Consider the following 12,152-nt stretch of genomic DNA (forward strand, 5'->3'; position numbering starts at 1 on the left):
ACAATGTGCTAGGATAGGCTGCTGAAAGTAAGTTGTGCTCAATAGGAGGCCTCAACATTAGAACTGACGCAGTACTGCAGGCCAGTCTTTAGAGCTGTACAGAATACTGCAGATGGAGCGCCTGCCCAGAACCGTGCATACCAACTTTCACCACAAAATCCAAGACATACACAACAGCTTCATACTACACACACCCTCCACACACAACCCCCACCCACCCAACACAAACCCAACATACACACACCCCACAACCTACTCACCACCTGGGCCCCCACCACTGATGAAGAAACTGAAAAGACTATAAACTTCATTCACTCTGGCTCCCCCTCCGACCCATGCCCCCACCGAATATACAACAAGGCCAGTCCCACCATAGCCCCTATACTCCGAGCCATAATCAACAGCTCATTCGCAAACGCCACCTTCCCTGACCTCTGGAAACACGCTGAAGTCACTGCGCTCCTAAAAAAAACCAAAGCCAACCCAGATAACCTCTCCAACTACCGCCCCATCTTCCTCCTCCCTTTCCCAGCCAAGGTCACGGAAAAACTAGTCAACTCCCGCCTATCCCACTTCCTCGAGACAAATTACACACTTGACCCCTCCCAATCTGGGTTCCGCAAGAACCACAGCACGGAAACCGCTCTCATCGCTTGCACCAACGAAATCAGATCCAGAGTCGACATGGGCGAGACCGTAGCACTCATACTCCTCGACCTCTCCGCAGCCTTCGACACTGTCTGCCACCACACACTCCTTACACAACTCCACGACGCCGGGATCCGCCACCTGGACTGGCTCACCTCCTTTCTTACCGACGGAACCCAAAAAGTCTGCCTCCCACCCTTCCAATCCTCTGCCACCAAAATCACATGCAGAGTCCCACAAGGCTCCTCCCTCAGCCCCACCCTCTTTAACACCTACATGGCCCCACTAGCCAACATCCTCAAACCCCACGGCACCACCATCCTCTCATACGCGGATGACACACAACTCATCTTTTCCCTCACCCGCAACCCCTCCACCGCCAAAACCAACCTACACGCTGCTCTCCTTGACACCGCTGCTTGGATGACAGCCAACCACCTGAAACTCAACTCCAACAAAACCGAAATTATCATTTTTTGTCCTCACAAAAACACTTGGGACCCCTCCTGGTGGCCCACCACACTAGGCCCCACACTCACCCCCGCAAACCACGCACGCAACCTCGGCATCATCATGGACCCCTCCCTCTCTATGACCCATCAAATCAACGCACTCACCTCCTCATGCTTCAACACACTCCGCACACTGAAGAAAACTTTCAAATGGATCCCCACAGAGACCAGAAAGACAGTCACCCACGCTCTCATCAGCAGCAGGCTTGACTACGGCAACGCCCTTTACGCCGGCACCACACAAAAACTCAAACGCAAACTACAACGAATCCAGAACTCAGCAGCACGACTCATCCTCGACCTGCCCCGACATGCACACATCTCACCACAACTCAAATCCCTTCACTGGCTCCCCATAGACAAAAGGATCACCTTTAAGATCCTCATCCACACGCACAAATCCCTCCACAACACCGGCCCAACCTACCTCAACGAGAGAGTGACCTTCCACACTCCCACACACCACCTCCGCTCCGCCGACCTTTCCCTCGCCTCAGACCACCACGGGGCAGATCCTTCTCCTATCTGGCCTCCAAAGCCTGGAACTCCCCCCCCCCCACCCACCTCTGCAAAACCCAGGACCTCCTACACTTCAGAAAAAACCTTAAAACCTGGCTTTTCGAACAGTGATCTAACATCCCCCCCTAACCCCCCCCAAGCGCCTTGAGACGCTAACGGGTGAGTAGCGCGCTCTATAAATCTCTTTGATTGATTGATTGTACCAACTGCGCCCTCTCCCGGCCCCCGGCCCTTACCCCTCAGAGATGCGCCTACCACAAAAGTAGGCACATGGAACAGAAAAGAAGGACATTGAAATACTGGTAAGAAATGTGACCACTGCTCTAGATTAGTGGCGTGCAGGATTAATCCAAGAAAATGAACACAACAAATTATTTCCATTTTCTCCTGCAAGGGAGGTTTCGTGAGTAACTTTTTACCATCACAATGATTTTCACAATGTATTTTTCTACAAAGCTTTTACACAGAATGAAAGGCAGGGCATTAGTGTTCAACACGATTACAGCTTCTAATGGGTACTGTCGTCTTATTGTTTTAACACTTAATACATTTTAGAGAACAATGTGTTTGTAAGAGGGGGTATTTTTGGAAAGCTTGAAATGTTAAAGGCTATTTTTCTTTTTTTTTACAAATAAGGCTAAGACAAAGTTACCAATAACGAATGTGTGTACTACTTTACTGTTCGCAGGCTCATGTATTTTCCACCCCTATAAATACCTCGTGTTCTATAGTTGAGTTTATTTTGATCTTCTGTTTAGATATTTTCACTGGTCTTTTCAAATGTCTTTCTTGCTTTGTTGGAAGTCTTTCTAGTGAGTTAAACATTGTTTTCGCATTTATTTTAAAGCTTGTCCCTCGGGTTTCTGGGGTCCGGATTGTATCCACACGTGCAACTGCCACAACGGAGCCGTCTGCAGCGCCTACGATGGAGAATGCAAGTGCACCCCGGGATGGGCCGGGCTCTACTGCACCCAAAGTAAGCTCCTGTGTGTTGTACTACGGCAGCAGAGGCAAGAACAAGGGAAGGCTGCCATCTAGCGTCGTTTAGCAGAACTGTAGCTTGGTATTATAGGACGTCTCTTGGCTGGAGAATAGCGTTAGGATGTCTTCATTTGTCAAAATGTGTTTGGAGAAGTTTGGTTTGTGTCGTTTTGGTGTGGTAAATTGTGTGTAGCTAAAATAGCTTTGTTTCAATTACTTTAGTTTCGTTATCTTTTGTTTTAGAGTACTTTTTCGTTAGTTTTATTTTAGGTCGTTTTGTCCCTTAATGTTTATTTTTATGTATAGTTTGATTTTATCATACGTTTCGTTTTTATCAAGGATTGTTAGGGTTGCTTTCATTTTGCTATGGTGTCACATTGCGTTCACTCTAGTTGAGCTTTTAGATTTGTTACAATAGTTTACTATAACTTAGTATAGCTAAGATGCAAGGTTCCATTTTAAAAACTGGAATTTATAATTTGTGTTGCTTTTATAGCTTATTTTGCTTTTTTTTTTAGGTATTACGTTATTTTACTTTGTCTTTTTACGTTAGACAAGACTCACTCAAGATGTTGCTGTCACATATGCAGGGCTTACTCCTGAATTGTAGAAGTAAGCCAGGAAAACTCCTTGCTTATTTCTGAAGTTCATGAGTAAGCCCGGGGGACTAGAGGAGTAAGTCACACTTATTCATTGTTGGACCTGACCCTTTTTGCAGGGTCATCCTTAAACTTTTTGAAGAGGCGGCTGCCACTGAATAGGGGTGGCGGGGTGGGATGGGGCTCAACGGGACAGGGGGAGGAGTTTAAAGAAAAATAAATAAATACATTTTTTAAACCACTTACCTTCAAAGGAGACAGGTTCGTCTCCCCTCCATCCTTTTCCTGTTCCCGGATGCATACAGGCTCCCAGCCAATCATGATGCTGCTGTCACCAGCATGACAGCAGCATCGTGATTGGTCTGAGTGGCTTGCTTCGCCGCTCAGACTGGGAGTGGGAGCCTGGGCATGTTCTCCACTCAGCTGTTCAATACAGCTGGGTAGAGAAAATGCAAAGTGTGCATGTCTGTTTGGCTGGCCCAACATGGCCAGCCAAATAGACATGCACACATTGTGGTGAATAGCCCTCCTCCTGCCTGCTTCCTCCAGCCCAGCCTCGCCCCTTACTACAAGGAAAAATAAAATTATAATAATGTAGCGTATGTTATTATCATTTGATTTTTCCTTTATTGTAAATCCAGCGGGGCAACTCTCCTCCGCCTTAGCGGGGAAGCTGGCCCTGAATTTTTGCCTACTTTTTCTGACCTGTTTTTGTTGGCTTTGGGACTCTGGACACCTTACCACTGCTAACCAGTGCTAAAGTGCATATGCTCTCTGTCTGAATTGTATTGGTGATTGGTTTATCCATGATTGGCATACTTGATTTACTAGTAAGTCCCTGGTATAGTACACCATGTTTGCACAGGGCCTGTAAATCAAATGCTACCAGTGGGCCTGCAGCACTGATTGTGCCACCCACACGAGTAGCCCTGCAAACATGTCTCAGACCTGCCACTTCAGTGTCTGTGTGTGCAGTCTTGCACTCCCAATTCGACCTGGCAAGTATACCCACTTGCCAGGCCCAAACCTTCCCTTTTACTACATGTAAGTCACCCCTAGGGTAGGCCCTAGGTAGCCTCATGGACAGAGAGCAGTGTATTTAAAAGGTGAGACATGTACTGTTGTGTTTTACATGTCCTGATAGTGAAATACTGCCAAATTCATTTTTCAGTATTGCAAGGCCTATCTCTCCCATAGGTTAACATGGGGATTGCCTTTAAATATCTTTTAAGTGCAGTTTCCCATTGGGAGCTGATAGAGATGTGGAGTTTGGGGTCTCTGAGCTCACAATTTAAAAATACAACTTTTAGTAAATTTGGTTTTTAGATTGTCTGTTTGAAAATGCCACTTTTAGAAAGTAGGCATTTTCTTGCTTAACCATTTTATGCGTCTGCTTGGCTGCTGAATACAAATCTGGGTAGGACTGACAGTTGGGCTGTTTGTGAATTCAATCTAGACAGTGACACAGAGGGAGCTGAGGTGTCCTGCATATCCTGGTGAGTCTTCCTGGGCTAAAGTGGGATGGAGGAACTGACACCTGCACTTTAAAGGGATGAGCTTGCCCTCACACAGTACAGACTCCGACCCCCTGGTGTGTATCTGAGGCAGGGCAAGGAAGAGGCAGGGTCTTGTGCACTACAAAGACAATCCTTTGAAGTTTGCCTACTTCAAAGGCAGAAATCAGTATAAGTATTGGATGGCTTACCCCACAACTTTAGATTACTTCTGAATCAAGAGAAACCTCTGCCATTGAGAAGAGCTGATGCATGAGGAGAACCTGCCGCTCTCCCTGCTGCTTTGCTGTGCTGGCCTGCTGCTACTGTTTCTGCCTTAAGAGGGAAAGGACTAGACTTTGCTTTCTGAAATCCTGCTTGTGAAGTTTCTTCATGGGCTTGGTCTGAGCTTGCCTCCTGTTAAGAAGTCTCAGGGACATCAAAGACTTTACCTGCCAGCACCAAGGTACTCCTGCTGAGGACCCTAACTTGCCAAGTGGTGCCAATCTAGTTCCTGGGCCATTGGAAATGAATTCTGGTGAGAAACAAGACGATCCAGGCACACTGACTCTGGACGACTCCAGAACTGGCACCACGCCGCTGCCTGCAACACGAATCCGGTGACGCCTAACCTCTCCAAATCCGTGCACAGGCTTGTTTCTCGTTTACCAAAGGTACTGTACCTGGGGGTCTCTGCGACTCCGTGACCACCGCCTTCCTCTCGAGTGGCGTCGGATGGTTGGGAACAACTCCGTAAACAACGTTGTGATAGGCCAAGTTGGAGCTATTGTGTTTCTAAGTGCTATATTGAAATTTAATCTTTGAAAATGTGTATCTTTGCTTGTGTATGTTGGATTTTTGTCATTTTGACATTGTTTGATTTAGATAACTATTGATTATTTGTCTAAACTGGTGTGGAGTCCTTTTGTAGTGTTTTCACTGTGTTACTGTGAGTGTTTGTACAAATAGTTTGGACATTGCCTCTGGGAAAAGCCTGACTGCTTGGGCCAGGCTACCAAGGGGTGAGCAGGGGTTATCTGAACTGTGCATCTCTCTTACCCTGACTAGAGTGAGGGTCCCCGCTTGGACAGAGTGCAAACTGACTGCCATCCAGAGACCCTATTTCCAACATTCACGCACTAATCTTTGTTGCGTTTAGTTGTGGCATGAAAGGTTTCATAATGCTATATTGTGTTGAGTTCTGTGTTTTCGTTTTTAGTTGCGGTGCATTATGTATATTTGCATAATGTTGGTTTTAGAGTGTCCCATCATAGCATCTCCTTAGCTTCAAGGCTGGAAAGGAACACTACATCAGGCAAAACAGAAGTACATTACAGACAAACCAACCCAATACATCCAAAATCCGTTAGTATTCAAATCAATGTTAAATATGTTAATTGACAAGAAAGGTTATTCTCATTTACTCTTTTAGTAAACTTGGCTTGCTCGTGGATTTAAGGAGTAAGTCAGGACTACGCTTGGCTTACTCTTGGAATTCAGAAGCACTACAAGAGTAAGTTATGCCATAATATTTGTGAATCTGGCCTATTGTGTTCTTGCAATAAATGATTGCTTCTTTTAAAAACAATTGTATTAAGTAATGAAATTATTTTCTAAGGAGAAAATAAGTTTCAATTGTTTTCAAAATGATTTACTTTTATGTTTATGTTTCACAACATAAACGGTAGGGTTTGAATTGATCCTCCATAAATGTACAGTAGAGATGTATGCTCTGATCTCCAAGCAGTAATCACCCTTATGTCTCTGGTGGTTGATTCAGTAGCCTGTACAACATACGGTACTTACAGTGTCTTAATTATGTGGTACCAACAACCCAAGGGCAAATAAAATCATCTACCTTAGATAGGTTGCCCCTGTCACACAGAAAAACAGGTGCTTAGAGCATCTAGGATTGTCTCTTGGCTAGCTAATTACGAGCCCTGTAGGAGGCTGGCCTGGCTTGTAGTGGGTACCAGAGGTACTTACACCTTGTGCTAGGTCCAGTTATTCCTTATTAGTGTATAAGAGGTGTTTCTAGCAGCTTAGGCTGATAGAAGGTAGCTATGGCAAAGCAGCTTAGGCTGAACTAGGAGACATGTAAAGCTCCTACTATACCACTGGTGTCATATGCACAATATCCTAAGAAAACACAATACACAGATATACTAAAAATAAAGGTACTTTATTTTTATGACAATATGCCAAAAGTATCTCAGTGAGCACCCTCAGTATGAGGATAAGTTATATACACAAGATATAAGTACACAAACCAAAATTATGCAGGTTATAGCAAGAAAAGTAATGCAAGCAATGTAAAGTTACAATAGATTGCAATAGGAGCACATAGGTATAGGGGCAACACAAATAATATACTCCAAAAGTGGAATGCGAACCACAAATGGACCCCAAACCTATGTGAGCTTGTAGAGGGTCGCTGGGACTGTAAGAAAACAGTGAGGGTTAGAAAAATTGCCCACCCCAAGACCCTGAAAATTAGGTGTAAAGTGCACCTACAACCCCCAAAGAGCACAGAAGTCGTGATAGGGGGATTCTGCAAGGAGAACAAACACCAGCAATGCAACAACAGTGGATTTCCGGACCTGAGTACCTGTAAGACAAGGGGACCAAGTCCAAGAGTCGCGACAGTGGCGAGAGTGGGCAGGAGCCCAGGAAATGCCAGCTGAGGGTGCAAGGAAGCTGCCACTGGGTGGAAGAAGCTTGGTGTTCTGCAATAATGAAGAGGACTAGGAACTTCCCCTTTGGAGGATGGATGTCCCACGTCGTGAAGAAGCTTGCAGAGGTGTTTCCACGCAGAAAGACCGTAAACAAGCCTTGCTAGCTGCAAGGGTTGCGGTCAGGGTTTTTGGATGCTGCTGTGGCCCAGGAGGGACCAGGATGTCACCACTTGGATGAGGAGACAGAGGGGGCTCCCAGCAAGTCAGGGAGCCTTCACAGAAGCAGGCAGCACCCGCAGAAGTAAATGAACAGGCACTTAGAAGAAAAGTGAACCGGAGTCCACCTGAAGTCACAAAAGGGAGTCCCATAACGCCAGAGGACAACTCAGAAGGTTGTGCACTGCAGGTTAGAGTGTCGGGACCCAGGCTTGGCTGTGCACGAAGGAAATCCTGGAAGAGTGCACAGGAGTCGGAGCAGCTGCAAATCGCTCGGTACCCAGCAATGCAGTCTAGCGTGGGGAGGCAAGGACTTAACTCCACCAAACTTGGACTGAAGAGTCACTGGACTGTGGGAGTCACTTGGACAGAGTTGCTGAGTTCCAGGGACCATGCTCGTCGTGCTGAGAGGGGACCCAGAGGACCAGTGATGCAGTCTTTTGGTGCCTGCGGTTGCAGGGGGAAGATTCCGTCGACCCACGAGAGATTTCTTCAGAGCTCCTGGTGCAGAGAGGAGGCAGGCTACCCCCAGAGCATGCACCACCTGGAAACAGTCGAGAAAGCCAGCAGGATGAAGCGATACAAGGTTGCTAGTAGTCGTCTTGCTACTTTGTTGCGGTTTTACAGGCGTCCTGAGCAGTCAGCGGTCGATCCTTTGGCAGAAGGTGAAGAGGGAGATGCAGAGGAACTCTGATGAGCTCTTGCATTCGTTATCTGGTGAGATCCCCAAAGCAGAGACCCTAAATAGCCAGAAAAGGAGGTTTGGCTACCAAGGAAGGAGGATTGGCTACCAAGAGAGGTAAGAGCCTATCAGAAGAAGCCTCTGAAGTCACCTGCTGGCAGAGCAGTCCAGGATGCCACAAACACCTCTGTTTCCAAGATGGCAGAGGTCTGGGACACACTGGAGGAGCTCTGAGCACCTCCCCTGGGAGGTGCAGGTCAGGGGAGTGGTCACTCCCCTTTCCTTTGTCCAGTTTCGCGCCAGAGCAGGGCTGGGGGATCCCTAAACCGGTGTAGACTGGCTTCTGCAGAGATGGGCACCATCTGTGCCCATCAAAGCATTTCCAGAGGCTGGGGGAGGCTACTCCTCCCCAACCTTCGCACCTATTTCCAAAGGGAGAGGGTGTTACACCCTCTCTCAGAGGAAATCCTTTGTTCTGCCTTCCTGGGCCAGGGCTACCTGGACCCCAGAAGGGCAGAAACCTGTCTGAGGGGTTGGCAGCAGCAGCAGCTGCAGTGGAGCCCCCAGGAAAGGCAGTTTGCCAGTACCCGGGTTCTGTGCTAGAGACCCGGGGGATCATGGAATTATCACCCAAATGCCAGAATGGCATTGGGGTGACAATTCCATGATCTTAGACATGTTACATGGCCATGTTCGGAGTTACCATTGTGACGCTGTACATAGGTAGTGACCTATGTACAGTGCACGCGTGTCATGGTGTCCCCGCACTCACAAAGTCCGGGGAATTTGCCCTGAATGATGTGGGGGCACCTTGGCTAGTGCCAGGGTGCCCACACACTAAGTAACTTTGCACCCAACCTTCACCAGGTGAAGGTTAGACATATAGGTGACTTATAAGTTACTTAAGTGCAGTGGTAAATGGCTGTGAAATAACGTGGACGTTGTTTCACTCAGGCTGCACTGGCAGGCCTGTGTAAGAATTGTCAGAGCTCCCTATGGGTGGCAAAAAGAACTAGGGAATTATATGGGTGTACCAGTATGCCAATGTAAATTGGTAAATTTAGTCACTAGCCTGTTAGTGACAAATTTGGAAAGCAGAGAGAGCATAACCACTGAGGTTCTGGTTAGCAGAGCCTCAGTGAGACAGTTAGGCATCACACAGGGAACACATATAGGCCACAAACTTATGAGCACTGGGGTCCTGGCTAGCAGGGTCCCAGTGACACATAACAAACATACTGACAACATAGGGTCTTCACTATGAGCACTGGGCCCTGGCTAGCAGGATCCCAGTGAGACAGTGAAAACACCCTGACATATACTCACAAACACGCCAAAAGTGGGGGTAACAAGGCTAGAAAGACGCTACTTTCTCACAGGCCCTTTTAGAAAAAAATCCTAGACATTCTTATATGTACGTTAAGACCTTTCTGTGCATATCATACTGGGACTGTTTTTCCACCTCATTCACAAAACTCTAATGCATATGGAATGTAGATGTACACATAACGGGAGCGCTTTAGATGGCCACATATTGCCAGTTACTCAGTACCTGCGCTTCTTTAATTTGAGAGAGTATATGCACTTCTCAGCAGAGGTGCAATGCTCTTAATGGGTGAGTATCTGCACTTATCATCAACACACAGGTACTCTGGGATAGTGAGTGGCAGCACTTCTGCATTTCCATTTCAAGTACTGTGTATCACACTTTTCCCGCATTGCCTTTTTTTCTCTACTATTGCATTTACTTAGTAGCCCCCGGGCGTTTCAGGACTTTTGAAGTTTCGCCAAAAGCTTTTTGTCTTCATATGGGAACCTACGTCCATGAGAATGAAGTGTTCCCTTCCTTAGCATCATCTTTAAAAGCAGGGGTGCTCGTGCACTTTCCTGTATTTGTTGCACAACTTATGCCTTTTTTAGGTGTTAGTTTAGAAATGCAATAAACAACTAGGTGATGGAAGGAATGTTTCAGTAATCTTAGCCAATGGCAATCACCCGGGGCCCCAATCCTACTTATTTTTATACCATTCTTGATGGAAATCTGCTAAATGCAAATTAGTCTTGGACTAGGGCTGAAACTTTACCTCAATGTCCAAGCCTAAATAGGCTGTAACTGGTCTGGGTTTGCTTGTGTCCTCATTGAGAGGGGGCTTGGTCTGGCAGTTTGAGCTGGACTGTTTCTATTGGAGGAGGATCAAGGCTGATTTACATATGGTTCTTCTTGTTTGAGTTGTTATGGCAGGCAAACAATCATAGCTCAAATAATTAGCAGTTGGCGAGATTATTTCTAGCATTCCCCCCATCACGCTTTCGTTTTACCAGTTTGGAAATGCAGACATGTGGAAAAGGCTTTAAATGTTTCTGTGAACGGCCACAAAGTAGGTGTTCACCTCACTGGCTTGGACCGCTCCAGTTGCTCTACTGTGGGAACACTGGTTAGGCACCACCTATGATCACAGATACCAAATTATTCCTATTTCTCAAAACATAACCACTCGTGAAAATCCGTCTTTTGTGAATTGAGATCAGGAAGAGCATGGGGACTGTTCCATTGCGTACACCTGCTTGAAGTGTGCAAATGTTTTGTGAGGTGAGTCCGAGAATAAAGAAATAACTAAAACCATACTGCCTTGAATGTAAAAAGAAAAAAAAATCACTTTCCTGCCTGGCCCCTTGTTGACCCCCTTCTTAATTGCGTTCGATATTTTCTTTCATTTATTGGGACCTGGAGTCTGCATACAACCATGGAGTTCCCATCCCTGAACTCCCTACAGGGAACTGCACCAGCCCAGCAACTTGTCACATTACAGTGTGAAAGCCATAATTATACATTTAAAATTGTAAGGCACAGAACACACAATAATAAAACAATTATACAGCCTATGTTATTGTTATACATTGAACCAAAAAAGGACATATTCCACTATGTCTTCATTTGCTTCTGATTGTCTTAAATATCCACATTTTGTGAATAAAAGACAAAACCCCATCTTTACTTTACCAACCACCACCATAGGTGACCTACTGTTTCTGATGAATTCATGCTGTCTGCGGTTAGGTTTATCTGCAGATGGAGGGGGCTCTGGCTACTGAAGAAACAGGCCCAAAGGCTCTTGTGCACGGGGAGCACTGGAAACGAAAATCAATAAGTAGGCCGCTGACTGTGAAAAGCCGGCAGAGCTGGGGCAGAGAAAGTTGCATGTAAGTGTAATCCACATGAAATCAGAACTGGAGTAAAGACCATCAGTAGGTTTTGTACTATGAAGCTTAACTGATACCCAGGCTTGTCAGAAGCCTTTGTGGGGCCTGGTCACAAACCATGCGGGGCCCCACAACCATTCAAAACAGAATCGATGCACAGGGAAGTACTTGTAGGCAGCCCCAGTATGCTGGCGCTACTGGCTGCTGCCATTAACTGCTGCCTTATCTGAATATATCGCCCACGCAGACAAGGCCTCTTTTCGTGACATATAAATATCTTTTGCAGCAGGTTTGCGAGACCCTAAAAAGAGCGGGGCTCAGCCAATTATCCCTGGCTGCACCCCTTGTGATGGCCCTGCTGGCAGCCACGCACTGGGACACTGGGATATTTTATAACACGTCCCAGGGTGGCCGGGGTCTAACCCGCAATCTGGAGTTTACAGGGCATCAGCTGTGGTTCATCAATGCAACCAAAGATCTAGTTGGCATTTTCAAAGTTGGCTTACTACTGCAGCAAGCACGGGAAAAAACTCAAGGCCGTTCTCCGTACAAGCTGGACAGGCTGCTGGTAGATCAGTGCACAAGGTGTGGCACTGAGAAAAGCACTTTGAACCCAAACAGCACAC

The 12,152-nt window shown here is 46.5% G+C and overlaps 1 protein-coding gene across 2 annotated transcripts in view; it reads left to right on the forward strand.

Moving 5' to 3' along the window:
* MEGF11 (multiple EGF like domains 11) overlaps window positions 1-12,152 on the forward strand; it is a 1,692,327-nt gene that overhangs the window by 1,530,945 nt on the left and 149,230 nt on the right. For both annotated transcript variants that reach the window (XM_069222897.1, XM_069222898.1), the window contains exon 17: window positions 2,527-2,655. In XM_069222897.1, coding sequence (XP_069078998.1) covers window positions 2,527-2,655 — 129 coding nt within the window. The remainder of the gene's footprint in view (window positions 1-2,526; window positions 2,656-12,152) is intronic.

The sequence above is a fragment of the Pleurodeles waltl genome, chromosome 3_1, assembly GCF_031143425.1.
Source record: "Pleurodeles waltl isolate 20211129_DDA chromosome 3_1, aPleWal1.hap1.20221129, whole genome shotgun sequence".
In the NCBI taxonomy this organism is placed as follows: Eukaryota; Metazoa; Chordata; class Amphibia; order Caudata; family Salamandridae; genus Pleurodeles; species Pleurodeles waltl.